Here is a 17,337-nt window from a genome sequence, read left to right as displayed (position 1 = left end):
CCTTAAGTTTTTAAGAGACAGGGTCTCATGTAGCCGAGACTAACCTCAAACTTGCTATACAGCTGAGGCCGTCCTGAACTCCTCCTCCTCATTCTGTCTCTGTCTCCCAAGCTCGGATTACAGAAGTGCACACAAAGCTTCGTGATGGTACAATGATAATATAAGACAGCTGTGTTCTCCTCTCAGGTCACTGACTCACTCGTTTGACGCTAGTCTTCCTTCACAGTTCTTGCCTCCCTAAACACGAGCTCTAGAAAAAGCAGCGGTTTCTGTCTCACCTGTGTGCCACACGGAGGTTATCGCCTGGGCATTGCACTGCAGTTGCAGCATGTGTCGCAGCATGGCCAGTCCCCAAACAGTCACGTCTGCACACAATCCTGGAGTCACGGCTCTCCCCCTGGAGGACTTGAAGCGCACGGTCTGGGTCTGCGAGCTGGCTGCTCTGAGCTGCCTGCAGAGCGCAGCGACACTGACGGCACAGATGAATTTGTGTTCCGGGCTGTGTTTCTCAGTGTGAGGCAAAAGGCTGAAGACGGCATTATAATTACTTTCATACTTCCCACTGGCACTGCACCCAGGAACTGGGGGTTCACCCTTTTTGCAGTTCTCTTCACTCTCCCCCTGGTTTGTGTAGTCAAGTGTCTTGACCAGATTCTTGTTTCCAGGTAAACAGATGTCCTGGTTACCAGTCTCACCACAAAGCACCCTGACAACTCCGTCAACATCTTCAAATCTGCTTAAAAGAGTCATCCTCAGGGCCACATGGCAGAAGACCCCAAGCGTGAGAAGCAGCGCCCCCAGAGGACACTCTGTGCTGTGGTAACACTCCCACGCCTTCTGCATACATTCCTGGCTGCAGTACCTGGCATAACTGCAGCCGCCACAGGGTACTGTGGCCAAAGTGTGCCTCAGACACCGGTGACAGCAGAGGTCTCCATTGGTAACTCTGGTCTCCCACTTGTTTTCTAGGCCAGGATGCCGTGGTGGCATTTCTCCTGGGTTAAGGACACTTACGAAAGCATCCTCCTTCACCAGGAGTTCTCCTGGGAGAATGTCTTTTGTGGCAACTAGATGGCGGCCTTTCAAAGGGTCTGTGTGTAAGCTGACAGAGCAGGATGCCCCAGAAATCTGTCTGTTCTCTTCCCCCAGGGCCATATCCTCAAAGGCTCTGCTGAGAGCTGCTGGGAAGGTTTCTGGGAGAGTCTCCTTCTCCTGGATCTTCACTTTCAGATGATGGAGGCTCCTCTGCAGAATTTGATGAGAGGAAGGTACCAGGGTTGGCTTGGCAGCGAGGCTGCTCTCAAGGTCAGCGATGGTCTGCTTCGCCTCCTGTAGTCTCCCCAGGTTCACCAGGCATTCTGTCTTCCGCAGCATCATCTTGGGTTGCAGTCTTTCAGGATACCCATGCATTCCTGCTCTCACTATGTCTTTAAGACACGCCTAAAAACAAAGGGAAATTCCAGGATGACTCTTGATTTCTACTCTTTCCTGTGTACTGACAACTGAAAAACCACAGGCACGCAGAGGGTCATCAAAGTGGACAGTCCCGATCGAGAGCTTAGGCCTTAATTTACATCCTCTGCTCTGCTTCCTAATCTTTCCTTTTTCTCTCTTCCTCTCTTCCTCCCTCCCTCCCTCCCTCCTGCCCTCCCTCCCTCCCTCTCTCTCCTTCCCCTCTTCCCTCTCCTCCTTTCTTCTTTCCTTCCTTATGCTGGGGACTGATTTCAGCACCTGTGTGACCTTTTCATTGAGTGACTAGTAATACTTGTTGAGAGTATTATATCTAATTTTTCTTATTAATCAGTTCTGGGGTTTTTTTGTTTGTTTGTTTTGAGACAAAGTTTTGCTATAGCCTTGGCTGGCCCAGAACTCTCTATGTAGACCAGGCTGGCACAAACCCACACGCCTATCTCTGTCTCCCAAGTGCTGAGATTAAAGAAGAAGCCTGTCTTACCGAGACCAGCTCAATAGTTCTGGTTTTTTTTTTTCTTCAAGATTTATTTATTTTTTATTATGTATACAACATTCTGCCTCCATGTAACCTTGCACACAGGAAGTGGGTGCTGGGAATTGAACTCAGGACCTCTGGAAGAACAGTCAGTGCTCTTAACCTCTGAGCCATCTCTCCAGCACCCTAGTTCTGTTTTTTTAAGAGCAAAAAAGTCTTAAAAAATTAAAGGGAGTCCAGGTAGACTTTGCCAGGTTTGACGGTGAACACCTTTAATTCCAGCATTCTAGAGGCAGAGGACAGTGGATCTCTGTGAGTTTGAAACCAGTGTGGTCTACAGAGTGAGTGCCAGGACAGCCAGAGTCAGATTCTTGGATCTTTTTTCTTTAGAGAATATTTTGTTATTTTCTATGATCAAACTCATGTAGATAAGACTCTGAATATTTAATACAGTGTATTACTTCTATATAAATGGAAAAATTAAGTTTAATGTGTCTAGACCAATATGGCTGTTGATTTCTGTACAATGCCAATTTAACATGGTAAACTGGAATGCTGTTTTCCAAAGCTGACAGCACAGCTAAAGCTTCCCCAAATTAAAATTATATATATATGTATATATACATATATATACACACACACATAAACACACTTACAGATATAGTAGAAGTCAAATCATAGCAGTATGTTATGAATTAATAGCAACAGCAGCAGGTTTTCCTGGTTCTGTAGCCATCTGAACAAAATCAGAGGCATCTTGCACACTCCATTAAAAAACAAAACAAAACAAAACAATAGATATGTATATGTATATATATATGTATATGTATATATAATCGCAGATTACTAGATTTTTGCTTTTCAGTTGCTTTTCAGTTGTTAGTAGCAGCTCTGATTGGACAGTATTAACTATGTAGCCCAGGCTAGCTACATAGCATGCCTTGTCCATGCTAGGATTACAGTTGTGTACTACCATGCCCAGAGAGATTTTTGCTCTTCTAGTTTACTGTGAAGGGCAGCGAGTGTGAACATGTGACTACTCCAACAGCCCTCAATTCCAGTGTGTAACTCCATTTATGTAGAATTTCTACATGGGTGGGATGATATTTTAGAGCTTGTCCTTAGGCCTTTCTACTACACATTTCAGAGGCTTTGGGTATCTTCCAAAAACAGATCTGACTTTTGTCAGTTCCCGACTTAAGCTCCAAGGACACAATGCTCCTCTGTTGTTTCTGTTCTTGCTGCAGCAATTACGGGCTGAGAAGAAAGGCTTTCGCTTTCATACTCTCCATGCTTACTGTAGAAGAGCTGTAAGAAGAGGGATAATCTTTTTGTTTGTTTGTTTGTTTTTTGTTTTTTGAGACAGGGTTTCTCTGTATAGCTTTGGAGACTGTCCTGGAACTCGCTCTGTAGATCAGGCTGGCCTCGAACTCACAGAGATCCGCCTGCCTCTGCCTCCCGAGTGCTGGGATTAAAGGCATGCGCCACCACTGCCTGGCCAAGAGGGATAATCTTAAGCATTCCTTACTTATTTAATTTCTTCTTTTAAACTGCTATTTTATGTGTGTATGTTTTGCCTGCATGTATGTCTGTGCACCACATGCCTGCATGACACCTGGTACCTGCAGAGGCCAGAAGAGGATGTCAGATCCCTTGGAAATGGAGTTATAGCCCACGATGAGCTACCATGTGAATGCTAGGAATCAAACCCAGGTCCTCTGGGAGAGCAGCTGGTGCTCTTAACCACTGAGCCATCCCTCCTGTCCTCATGCCCTGCTTATTCAGAAGAAACAAATGAACAAGCTGATACCTTGACACACTTGGAATCTAAAGTACTATTAGCAACACATCTGGCTGATTTAGACATTGAGAAGTGCTGGCCTATTGTATCCAGGCAATCCCTATGGACAATGCCATAGCTTTTTCTTGTCAACTAACACTGTTGTTCATGGTCACCTGTGGGAGGTGACATGAGTCAGAAGAAACAGATAGGACCTCGTCTTCCACTGAAGACACAGGCAGGACCCCAGGTTACTCAATACTCACTTCATACTGACTCAGATGGAAGAGGGCTGCAGAGCGATTGGCATAGCACAGTGAAATACCCTCAGTGTTAGGTCTTGAATGCGACACTCCCTGGAAAACAAAGAGCTGGTCAAAGGGACAAATGGGAAGTGGCATTTCTAATCTTTTCTGATAATGAGGAATCTACTACTAAGACTTAACGTAATTGGAAAAAAAAATACTGAACCTTTCTGTTTCAGCTACTTCTCTCTCATTTTTTCCTTTTAGCAAATCTCTGAAGATCAATGAGAAAATGAAGATTCAACGCTGAATACAGTAGCATCAGACATAGTTTCTACCACATCTACCAGTTTGTCTAGACTGACCTTGAACTCACTCTGTCACTCAGACAGACCTTGAGTTCATGATCTCATAGCCTCAACTTCCCAAGTAGCTGGGATTGCAGGCCTGTGCCACCAGGTCCAGTGTAAATGGACCAAACTCTTAATGTAACAAATGAGTAATAACTCTGGAAGAAACCATGAAGAGTCCAAAGTAAAGTTGGAGGAATCCCTTTCTAACTCCAATAAAAACCCAGAAGCTGCTGGGTATGGTGGCACATGCCTTAATCCCAGCACTTGGGAAGTGGAAGAAGGAGGATCAGCAGTTCAAAGCCAGCTTCTGCTACAAAGTTTGAGGCTATGCTTGGCCATGTGAAACCCATTCTCAAAAATATTAAGGGGGGAAAAAAGAGAGAGAGAAAGAAAGAAAAAGAAAAATCACAAAAACAAAACTCTAGAAATCATAAAAGGATAATAAACTTGAGTCCATAAAGGCTGGAGATAGAGTTTAGTAGCAAGGTGCTCGCCTACCATATGGTAAGCTCTGGGTTCCATTTCTAGTATTATAAATATATATATACATACATGTATATATATGTGAATATATATCATATCTTATATACGTATGTATCCTTCACAATACAAACAAATCAAGGCAACATCAAAATGTAAACACATATTTTAAACAAAGAGCTAACTTTTACTTCACGTTTCAAAAGGTCAATAACAAGTCAACTGATAATTCAATAAAATATGCAAAAGATATGAACAGTCCTTATGGGACACACAAACGACTCTGTTCTTGGTTTGTTTGAGACAAGGTCTCTCTATGTAGTCCTGGCTGTCCTGGAACTCACTATGGAGACTAGCACTGGGATTAAAGGTGTACACCACTTGGGAGGCAGAGGCAGGCAGATCTCTGTGAGTTCTAGGTCAGCGGAAATATTTTTCCCCATCAATTTGTCAAGGAAAAATGAGACCAAGAGCAGCCTACCTGACAAAGGAGGGAGCGGAGAACGGGCACTCTCATCATGTTGCTAGTGGTAGTACAAACTAGTCTGCTAACTAGTGATACAATTTAGAAATACATAGAAAATGGTTTGGGGTGGGGTGCTAGGTTTAAAAGCCAGAGCTTCATGCATGCTAAGTAAGCATTATAACACTGATCTAGCCGGGGCGGGTGGTGGCTCATGCCTTTAATCCCAGCACTTGGGAGGCAGAGCCAGGCGGATCTCTGTGAGTTGGGAGACCAGTCTGGTTTACAGAGCCAAGATCCAGGACAGGCACCAAACTGGGTCTCTCGAAAAACAAAACAAAACAAAACAAAAAACAAAACCCACCACTGATCTATGCCCTCAGTTCTAAAAATATATTATATATGTATATATGTATATTTTGCTTGTTTGTTTTTCGAGACAGGGTTTCTCTGTGTAGCCCTGGCTGTTCTGGAAATCGATCAATAGACCAAGCTGGCCTTGAACTCAGAGATCTGCCTGCCATGTGCTGGGCTTAAAGGCATGGACCACCACTGCCCAGCTATATTTTCTGCATTTATGTGTGTGCATGTGTGCACCTGCGCTCATACCATGGCATATGTATTGAGGTCAGAGGACAGTTCTCAGGGGTTGGTTTGCTTCTGTTATCTTGCAGAATCTAAAAATTGAACTCAGGTCATTCAGGTCTTTGCATAACTGCCTCTACACAATGAGCAATCTCATTGGCCCACCTAGAGCTCTTAAAATAATAATAAAAAAGTTATGTGTACCCGGGCGTTGGTGGTGCATGCCTTTAATCCCATCACTTAGGAGGCAGAGGTAGGTGGATCTCTGTGAGTTTGAGGCCAGCCTGGTCTACAGAGTGAGTTCCAGGACAGCCAGTACTACACAGAGAATCCCTGTCTCTAAAAACCAAGAAAAAAAAATGATGTGCATGCATATACACTTGAGAGCAGTGTCTGAGGATCTGTTAGAGCTGGAGCTACAGGAAGGTACTGGGAGCAAGTCATGTCCTCTTTAAGAGCAGTACATATTTTTAACTGATGAGCCATCTCTTCAGCCCCAATCTCAAATTCTCAATCCTCCTGCCTCTACCTCCTAAGGGCAGGAATTACAGGTGAGATAATCATGCCCAGTCCAGTCCTATTTTTTTTTTTTCTTTTGAGCAGGGTCTCTCTGTGTAGCCCTGTCTGTCCTGGAACTCACTATGTAGATCAGGCTGGCCTCAAATTCAGAGGTCCACTTGCCTCTCCCTCCTGAGTCCTAGGATTAAAGGTATGCACTACCACCATCTGGTTCTTTATTTTTTAAGGACTAGGATCTAAAAGAGCTGAAGAGGGGCTAGCAATATAGCTCAGTGGTACAACTCCTGCCTAGAATTCGTGAAGACCCATGTTTGTTTCCTAGCACCATGCTTGAGGGGACAGGACAAGTGAAGAAAAGGAAGAGGATAGAAGACAGTGAGGGATGAACAGGCACAATGACATGCATTATATACACGGTGAAGATGTCACAGTGAAGCTCACTTTTTGTATACTGAAAAACGAATGAGCTGGGCATGGTGGTGTACACATGTAATTCCAATACACGGCAAATGGCGGCAGGAGGATGAGGCTTAGCTGCATAAGAGTTTGAGGCCAGCTTGGGCTACTATGCTGCCCAGACTAGCCTTGGCTCCTGGAGTCATGATCCTCCTGCCTCAGTTCTCAAGTAACTGGAGGTTACTGCCACTATGCTGGGCTGTTTTTATTCCCCTTTCTATCTGCCTTATATACAGTATCCTTAACAAGGCCAGCTTATGGGGATGGAAATGAGGTTGGACTAGGGGACAGAAAAAGAAAGCACACTATATATTCCTGCAACTTTTAAAATGTAACTATATGAACACATTTCCTAGCCTCAATTAACAAAATATTAATATGTAATACTAACCAGCGTTGCTTAAGATATGGAGAAACGAACATTCTCATACTGTCAGAATAGATGTTAACTAGTTCTTTCCTGGAGAACAATCCAGCCTCAGCATCAAAGGCTTGAAAACACTCCCTCTGACCCAGCACTCTACCCTTCTACTAATTCATCCTAAACAAAAATCAGTTGTACATACATATTTATACAGAGAAGATTATAGCATCATAATGCCAAATAATATGCCAATATTAGATGTTAAATTAAGTACATTTCTTCTCTGTAATAGAACACTGAGTTAGCTATGGAAAATGACTTAGAGCAGAAAATTTAATACCATGAGAAAATGGGTACAATAAATTGTTGAAGGGAAAGAGCAGGTTACAGAACAGTAAGTGCAGCATTATCCCAATTTTATAAAAGAAAAACACATTCTCACATAAGAAAGGCTGCCTGCCTGGGTATAGGCAGAAATGCTAACAGTACTTATCGCTGGTTATGACTTTTTTTTTTACTCTTTATACTTCTCTATATTTTCCAAAGTAACACTTATTACTTTTACAGACAAAAACAACAAGCATTACTTTAAAAGAAAGAAAATAGCAGCTCTCTATAAAATTACAAAGTACCATAATCACCAAAATGCCAGCTTCGTGAAACAGGAAGCGCTTCTCCCTCTGCATCCAGCAAACCTTCATCTTTTCCTTCTGGAGACAGGGTCTCATGTAGCCCAGGCTGATGTCAAAATCGTTCTAGAGTTCATTTTTAAAGTTTTATTTTATTTTTAGAATTATGTGCATGTGTGAGTGTGGGTGCCTGTGGAGGCCAGAGAGGGTCTTGGACCCCTGAGGTGGGGTGAACCACCATATGCCATGGTCTCTGTAAGAGCAAGTGCTCTCAAGCTCTGAGCATCTCTCCAGCTCCTCCTTTCTTAGCTTGCCTGTTTTCCTTGAACAATTTTCCATGGGATCATGTTTAGGATGTAAAGGCATAAAACTGAAGGCAAATACTTTATTACACCACTACAAAGTAGGGCTTTTATGTTTGCCGAGTGGCTGTTGTAGCTTTGATAGTTTTTGGAAAATTAATTCCAAGTGTTGAATATTGACTTTTTAAAAAAATAATGTATTAAGGTTTATTTATTTTATATATATGGTGCTCTATCTGCATGTACACCTGCAGGCCAGAAGAGGCCATCAGATCGCACTATAGATGGTTGTGAGCCACCATGTAGTTGCTGGGAATTGAACTTAGGACCTCTGGAAGAGCTGCCAATGCTCTTAGCCACTGAGCCATCTCTCCAGCCCTGAATATTGACTTTTTAAAGGTGCAGAAGGGCTACAACACCCCCAGTTCCAGTGCTGGGAATCAGACCTTGGGCTTCATGCATGCTAGGCAAACGTGTACCAAGGAGCTACACTTCACTCTCACCTGCTTACACTCTTTTCTCCCTCTTAAGACAGGTTCTTCGACAGCTCAGCTAGCCTCAAACTTGTTACAAAGCTAAGACCGGCCTTCATCTCTTGATCTTCCTTCCTCCCTGAAACCTGGATTACAGGAGTATGCCAACATGCGAAGCTCACCCCATTCTCTTACTGTATAAGATCACAGATCAAGAGTCTGACACAGCCGGGCGGTGGTGGCGCACGCCTTTAATCCCAGCACTCGGGAGGCAGAGCCAGGTGGATCTCTGTGAGTTCGAGGCCAGCCTGGGCTACAGAAGCGAGATCCAGGACAGGCACCAAAACTACACAGAGAAACCCTGCCTTGAAAAAGAAATCTCTGAAAAAGCAATAGAAAGAATTTTCTCAGGGCACCATGGAAACAGGTCAATAAGAATTAAAAGCCATGACTTTGCTTCAAAATCTAGCTCGGTGGGACTGGAGAGATGGCTCAGCAGTAAAGCACACTGGCTGCACTTCCAGAGGACATGGGTTTGATTCTCTGAACCCACATAGTGGCTCATAGCAGTCTGTAACTCTAGTCCCAGGAGATTTGATACCCTCTTCTGGCCTCCTCAGGCACAAAGCACGCATGTGGTACACAGACCATACATGTAGGCAAAAACCCATATACATAAAATAATAATTAAAAAAAATAGCTTGGTCATAGTTAGTGTAATGTAAAGTATCTACTGACTGCCACTAATAGTAATATGTTAACTAATGGACCAGGCAGTGATTGCACTCTCAAGAAGATCTCTGTGAGTTTGAGGCCAGCCTGGTCTATAAAGAGAGTTCCAGGACAGCCAGGGCTACACAGAGAAACCCTGTCTCAACAAAAAAACCAAAACCAAACAAACAAACAAAACAACAGCAACAACAACAAAAAGACAAAACAAAATATGTTAACTGATGACCAACTGTTGTGGAATATTAGTTGAAGATATGTTACATTTGTTTATGCTGTGGAACATTTGTTTTAATGATGCAAAGATGTGTTGCATTCTTTTATGTTGCATTTGTTTTAACTCCATGAAGCTGTGTTACTTTTCCTGCCTAAAACACCTGATTGGTCTAATCAAGAGCTAAATGGCCAATAGTTAGGCAGTAGAAAGGATAGGCAGGGCTGTAGGCAGAGAGAATAAATGGGAGGAGAAATCTGGGAAAAGCAGATGGGGAGTAAAAGGAAGAGAGGAGGGTGTCAGGGGTCAGCCACCCAGCTACACATCATGCCACGGAGTAAGAAGTAAAGAAAGGTATATAGAATAGAGAAAGGTAAAAGTCCAGAGTCAAAAGGTAGATGGGATAATTTAAATTAAGAAAAGATGGCTGGAAAAAAATAATTAAAAAAAAAAAAAAGCTGGCTGGAAACAAGCCAAGCTATGGCCAGGCATTCATAAGTAAGAAAAAAAATCTCTGCATTTATTTGGGAGCTGAGTGGTGGGCCCCCAAAGAGTAAAACAACCAACGAAACCTAGTTTGGTTGGGCTATGGCAAATCCACTTGTTTTCTTTTTTGACTTTATCAAGATATGGTCTCACTACATAGCCAAGGCTGGCCTGGAGCTTGCTATGTAGATCATGCCAGCCTTGGACTCATAGAGATCCACTTGACTCTGCTTCCTGAGCACTGGAATTAAAGGCAAGTGCCACCATGCTCAGCTTAAGTTATTATGGTTGTAAGCCAGCATGTGGCTAGTTAAAAATCTAGCTGTTGCTGGGTGGTGGTGGTGGCGCACACCTATAATCCCAGCTCTCGGGAGGCAGAAGCAGGTGGATCTCCATGATTTCGAGGCCAGCTTGGTCTACAGAGCGAGATCCAGAACAGCCCTGGTGGCTACATAGAGAAACCCTGCCTTGAGAAACTGGGGGAAAAAAAAAAGGTGTATATATGTATATATAATAAAGTATTTGCTTATAAAAAAATTTAGCTGTTCACTAAATTAGGACTATTAAGCTAAAATTTTCATCAGTTCTTCAGATAAAAATGGCATATAATTCAGTGAGAACTATCACCCGGCAAAGCAGGGCAAAGGGCCAATATGCTTGTGGCCACTATGAGTCTGAAGGAATACAGGAAGAATCTTCCAAAATTCAGGATATATAAACTACCCTTTGTTTGAGAATATAATCAACAACAGAATTCTATCATTTCCTCCCCAAATCCAATCCAAAATGTCGATTAAAACAAAACAAAACAAACCCCCACTGACTATGAAATTCGGTACCAGGACTCTAACTTCTGCAGAGCATGCCTGTGCAGCCATGGGGCTGCATGCGTGTTGCAAGTTACCTTAGAGTACAGCACTGCAGCACCTGCATAGTCCTTCTCCTGGAATTTCCTGTTTCCTTCTTCTCTGTAGAAAAGGGGGGCATCGTAGTCCTTTTCCACCAAGTAAGCACTAGAAAGTCGCTTTAAAAATATCTCATCTTCAGGTCTTTGAAGTAAGAGGGAAACAAACAAAAAGGAGAAGTGTGTTATTTCGAGTGAGGCTCTGGAATCACTGTACTTGAAATTGCAACAACTGGCTGGGAACAGTGCACACAGGACTGTACGCACTATGTAATCCAACTGGAGCGTTCCTCCTGGTCTCAGAGACACAGGGACAGGGGTAGCCATTTAGAGTCGAGAGCGCTGATGTCTGACTCTATCTCATGCTTAGCGGTCAATCAATCATCCCTTGGATCACACATCACAACAAAGCCTGGGTGTAGAGAAAGATACAATACATGGAATCTTTGCACCAAGGAGTGCTCTCCAGTTATACTGTCTTGAAAATACTGAGGAGGGCTGGGGAGATGGCTCAGCAGTTCAGCACATATATACTGGTCATCAGAGGACCCAAGTTCACTTGGTGCTCACATCAGATGGCTCACAATCATCTATAACTCCAGTCCCAAGGGCATCTTACACCTCTGATCTCTGTGAGTACCTGCACTTGTGTGCACACCCACATACAGGAACATACATATAACTAATAAAAAAAATAATTAAAAAAAATATTGAAGATTTGGGCATGATGGTGCAGACCTGTAATCCCAGCCATCAAAAAACTGAGGTAACAGGATTACCACAAGTTGGAGGCCAGCCTGAGCAAGACAATAAGGTTTTTTTCCTTTTTCTTTCTTTTTTTTTTCTTTCGAGAGAGGGTTTCTCTGTGTTGTTTTGGTGCCTGTCCTGGATCTCACTTTGTAGACCAGACTGGCCTCAAACTCACAGAGATCTGCCTGGCTCTGCCTCCCAAGTGCTGGGATTAAAGGCATGTGCCACCACTGCCCGACAAGGTTTTGTTTTAAACACACACACACACACACACACACACACTCACGATGTTAAAAGTGTATATGTGTGGGCAACGAGATGGCTCAACTCACAAAGGCACTTGCTGCCAAACCTGACAACCTGAGTTTGATCCTGGGATCCAAATGATGATACACGAGAACTCCAAAAGTTGTCCCCCTGCCTCTTCCTTCCTAGTGCTGGGATTCAAAGGCATGCACCACCACTGCTGGCAATCACTGTTGTCTTTGTTTTCTGTACATTATTTTGTGTGTGTGCCTGTACAAGCATACACATACGCCATAACATGCATGTGGAGGTCAGAGGACATCTTTCAGGATTTGGTTCTCTCCTTGCACTGTGGGTTCCAGGGATCAAATTCAGGTTGTTACACTTGCATGGCAGACGTTTTTACCCCCTAGCCAGCTGACTGTCCCCACCCACTCCCTTTCGTTCAGAAAGGGTCTCATTCTGCGCTCCACTCTGCCTATGATTCACAACAACTGTTTCCTCTTGTCTCAGCTTCCAAAGGGCTGGGATTCTGGATGAGCGCCATGACTAGCTCCACCACTCTCCTGCATCATCCCAAACTGAAATACGTCATTGCCTCATCACTCTGCCTTCTCCCCAGTTCCTTGTAAATTCTTCTACATTCTATATCACTTGCCTAGTGTTTTTGAAATCTTTAAATTACATTTTCATTTATATATTTATTTGTATGTATATGTGTTCCAGGGTGCATGTGTGGAGATCAGAGGTTACCTTGTGGGAGTTGGTTTTCTTCTTCCACTGTGTAGATCTCAGGTCTTAATGTTTAGTCCCAAGTGCCTTTACCCACAGAGCCATCTTGCTGATCCCATTAGAGGTTCTTTACATAAAGAGACCATGTAATATTATGAGGGAGTGGATGAAGTCCTGAGTGAATGTGTTCTGTTGACATGGCTTTGCCTCAGACCCATGGGAACTGGCAAAGCTGTTCTCTGGTCCTGGCTGTGTCCAAAAACTAGCAACCAGCTTTCTCCTTTGGGATGACTGCAATCTGAGACTGTTCCTCTACAGAGACTGCCCACCAGGACTAGCTAACCTGCTGCTTATGCGGTGTACAACAAATGGGCTGTTTCCAAGCTGTGGTAGTAGATGTCTTCCATCGGAGAGCATAGCCCACCTAGTCCAGCCTTTCTGTACATATGTCTATCCTTTCTTTGGGTTTCCAGAAGCAATCCTTGCTGGATGGAGCATATTTGTCTTTTTTGTGTGTTTGGCTTATTTTACTTGATAAAAAGTTTTCAAGGTTCAATGTGTTGCAGCATGTCCCAGAATTTCACTATTTAAAAAATGGTTGAATAATATTTCATTATCCATTCAGGTGTTGGTACATTCATGTGTGTGGTAGTTTGAATAAAAATGGCCCTTACAGGCTCATATATTTGAATGCTTAGTCATCAGGGAGTGGTACTGTAAGTAAATTTGTTGCAGGTACAACTTGAGAGGGATCGGAGGTGTAGCCTTTTTGGAGTAGATGTGGCCTTGCTGGAGGAAGTACGTCACTGAGGGTGGGCTTTGAGGCTCCAAAAGCCCAAGTCAGGTCCAGTGTCACACTCTTCCTGCTGCCTGCTAATGCAGATGTAGAACTCTCAGCTGCTTCTTCAGTATCATGTCTGCCTGCATGCCGCCATGCTCCCTGCCATGATGACAATGAACTAACCCTCTGAAACTCTAAGTCCGCCCCAATTAAATGCTTTCCTTTATAAAAGTTACTATGGTCATGTTGTCTCTTCACAGCAATAGAACACTGACTAAGACAACGTAGTTTCCACTTTTAACTACTGTGGATAATGTGTCTATGAACACTGGTGTGCAAATATTTGCTCACATCCTGCTTTCAATTCTTTTGGGTATAAACCCAGGAAGTGGGATTACTGGATCATACAATAATTCTCTAACTTTCAAGCAAGTTTCCACAATGGTTGTATCATTTTATATTCCCACTGGCTATGAGAAGGGTTCCCATTTCTACACATCTTCACCAACACTTCTGGCTTTGTTTTTGAGTAGCAGCTGTCTAATGACTGTGAAGTGGTATCTTATCTCAGGGTTGATTTGCATTTCCTTGATTATTAATGTTGGAAAGCATCATTTTACATGTTTATTGGCTGTTTGTGTATCATCTTCTTCAGAGAAATGTTGATTCAAGTTATTTGCCTGTTTCTTAATTGGATTTTTAAAAATTGTTGTTGAGTTGTGGGAGTTCTTCATTAACTCTGGATATTAATACTCTGATAAAAATGATTAACAAGTATTTGCTTCCATTTTGTGGGCTGTGTTTTTATTCTCTTGGTACTGTCTTTTGATTCTGAACAGTTTAATCTGGATGAAGTCCACTTTATTTCTTCTTTCACTGGCCGTGCTACTGACACACCCAGTAATCACTGCCATACCCAGCCATGAAGACTTTCTTTTTTTTTATTCATTTCACATTCCAACCACAGATCTCCTCTCATCCCTCCTCTGGCTCCCCACTAGCCTTCCCCCTGACCCACCCCCATCCCCTCCTCCAAAAGGATAAGGCCTCCCATGGAGAGACAGCAAAGCCTGGTACATTCAGTTGAGGCAGGATCAAGCCTCTCCCCCTGCACCACAACTGGTCAAGGCGTCCCACCATAGATAAGGGGCTCCAAAAAGCCAGCTCTCACGCACCAGGGACAGATCCTGATCCCACTGCCAGGAGCCCCTCAAACAGACCAAGCTACACAACTGTCTCCCATATGCAGAGAGCCTAGTTTGGTTTCATGCAGGCTTCATAGCTGTTGGTCTAAAGTTCATGAGTTCCCACGATCTTAGTTAAGTTGTCTCCGTAGATTTCCCCATCATGATCTTGACCCCCCTTGTTCATAGAATCCCGAAGACTTTCTTTTAAGAGATTCACAGTTTTAGCTGTTTTAAGTTTTTAAATTCTGTTTCACTTAATTTTGTATATGGTATAAAGGTCTAACTTCATCCTTTTCCACATGGTTTGTAACTAGTAACAAAGAGCTGAATTCCAGCTTCCTCCAGCCTTAACTTCTGTCACGGAGCAATTTCTTCAGAAAACAGCCTCCACCTTGGGGGAGTTCCTTAAACACAGATGCTCCATGGGAGGTGAAATCGTTCAGGAGGCTTATAAGCTCAGGGAGTCTCTGAAACTGCCTGGACTCACTAGGTCCATCCTTTCCCCAAGCATATAGAAGCTGTAAGGATTGGGGAGAGACACTGTCACATCAGCTAAGCCTAGCTGTCTGGAAGAGGCTCAGACCCATGGGTCTGGCTCCAAGACACACCTTGTTGAGCTGTCTGTAGTTGTGCAGTGGATTCTAGGTTTCTAGCTTTCCTGAGCTTTCCATGCTGGAGTGTTGTGGACTGTCTTTCTGTACGCTGTGAATATGTGTGACTCCCACTGGATAATAAATAAAGCTGCACTGGCCTATGGCAGGGCAGGATAAGGTTAGGTAGTGCATTCAAACTGAAGACAAGACAAAGAAGCATGGAGTCGAGAGAGACACCAGCCGCTGAAGGAGCAACAAGATGTCAGCAGACTGGTTACGCCACAACCATGTGGCAACATATAGATTTATAGAAATAGGTTAATTTAAGATAAAAGAACTCGCTAGCAAGAAGTTTGGGTCATAGGCCATACAGTTTGTAATTAATATTAAGCCTCTGAGTGATTATTTTATAGCCAGGCGGGACTGACAAACATTCCGGCTGCACAGGAGTGGGCTTTCAGTGATGCAGGAATAGTGTCACACATCACTCTCATTCTCTGTCTTAGTTAAGGTCACTATTGCCATGAGAAGCCACACTGACCAAGGCAACTCTTATAAAAGAAAGTATTTAATTGGAGACTTGCTTACAGTTTAGCTTATGATCACCATGGTGGGAAACACATAGGCATGGTGCCAGAGTAGTAGCTGAGAGCTCTACATTCTGACCTGTAGGCAAAAGGCAGATATACATCACACACACACACACACACACACACACACACACACACTCACACACACTCTGGGCCTGGCATGAACTTTTGAAACCTCAAAACCCAACTACCTAGTGACATACCTCCTCCAGCTGGGCCACACCTACTCTAACCAGGACACACCTCCTAATCCTTCCCAAACAGTTCTGGGGACCAAGCATCTAAATCTATGAACCTGTGAGAGCATTCTCATTCTAACCACCTCCCTTCCACTTCTCTCCTTCTTCCCCCCACTCTCTCTCACCCCGCTCTAGTGAGACCAAGAGAAGAAAAGTCTCTTAATGAAGACAACTTGCAAAGTGGAAAATCCTTGCCTTGGCCTTCAACTAAGTACAAAGTAAGACTGAAGTAATAATTTAGTAACTGGCATTCATCTATATTTATATCTTTTTTTTCTCTATCCATTTCAAAGTAAGTGCAGGCTAGATGTGGTAGTACACACTGTTAATATCAGCATTCAGGAGACAGAAGCCAGCCTGGTCTATATAGCAAGTTCCAGGCTAGTCAGGGTTACATAGTGAGACCATGTCTCAAAATAAAAAAAAGAAAGAAAGAAAGAAAAAAAAGAAGAGGAGGAGGAATAAGAGTAGCTATGTTTACCTTTACATATTTTTAGGCTTCTGCTAGGAGGACCAGATTTTCTTAGATAACAATGTTCTGTTTGAATGTGAAAAGTCCCCCAAAGGCTCATGTGTTTGCACATGGTCTCTAACCGGTGTTTTGGAAGTTTGTGGCAGACACCTGTTGTGTGTAAGGCCTAGCTGGCAGAAGTATGTTGCTGGAGTTTTCTCCAGTCCTGCCCAGTCCCATGGACCCCACAACCGCTTATAAAATAATCACTCAGAAACTTATATTAATTAAACTGCTCGGCCATTAGCTCAGGCCTACCACTGACTAGCTCTTACACTTAAACTCAGTCCATTTCTGTTAATCTATATGTAGCCATGTGTTCTGTGGCTTTACCTGTTGCCTTTACATGTTGCTCCCTGAACGGCAGACCAGCGTCTCCCCCAGCTTCCACCTCCCAGCCTTTCTTCTCTGTTTGTCCAGCCTATCCTATACTTTCTGCCTGGCTACTGGCCAATCAGCGTTTTATTTATCAATTAATCATAGCAACATATATTCACAACATAGAAGACTTCCCATAGCAGATGTACATATCATCCTTACATTATATAAGTGATTTAAGAACAGAAGAACAGACAGGAAACTCCTGATTCATTCTGAGACCACCACAATTCTGATTCCAAAAGTAGACAAAAAGAACAGAAGAAATATGTAGGCTAATATTATTTATAACTATAGTTAGAAAAATCTTACTTAAACAGATGAAGAAAAATGGTCATTTCTCAAGATATTTTTAAAAATTTGATAAAGTTCAATGTGTATTTATGATAAAACTTTAGCA

General features: G+C 43.1%; 1 protein-coding gene across 2 annotated transcripts in view; it reads right to left on the bottom strand.

The window, feature by feature from the left end:
• Nucleotides 1-17,337, bottom strand: part of Smyd4 (SET and MYND domain containing 4) — a 56,877-nt gene that overhangs the window by 20,379 nt on the left and 19,161 nt on the right. The window contains exons 3-5 of one of the 2 annotated variants that reach the window (XM_059271202.1): nucleotides 10,931-11,075; nucleotides 3,995-4,084; nucleotides 279-1,440 (exon numbers count right to left, since the gene is read on the bottom strand). In XM_059271202.1, the coding sequence (XP_059127185.1) occupies nucleotides 279-1,440; nucleotides 3,995-4,084; nucleotides 10,931-11,075 (1,397 nt within the window). The remainder of the gene's footprint in view (nucleotides 1-278; nucleotides 1,441-3,994; nucleotides 4,085-10,930; nucleotides 11,076-17,337) is intronic. The other variant, XM_059271203.1, reaches the window with a different exon arrangement.

This window comes from Peromyscus eremicus, chromosome 8a (genome assembly GCF_949786415.1).
Source record: "Peromyscus eremicus chromosome 8a, PerEre_H2_v1, whole genome shotgun sequence".
NCBI lineage: Eukaryota > Metazoa > Chordata > Mammalia > Rodentia > Cricetidae > Peromyscus > Peromyscus eremicus.
This window is presented reverse-complemented; position numbering and strand designations above follow the sequence as displayed.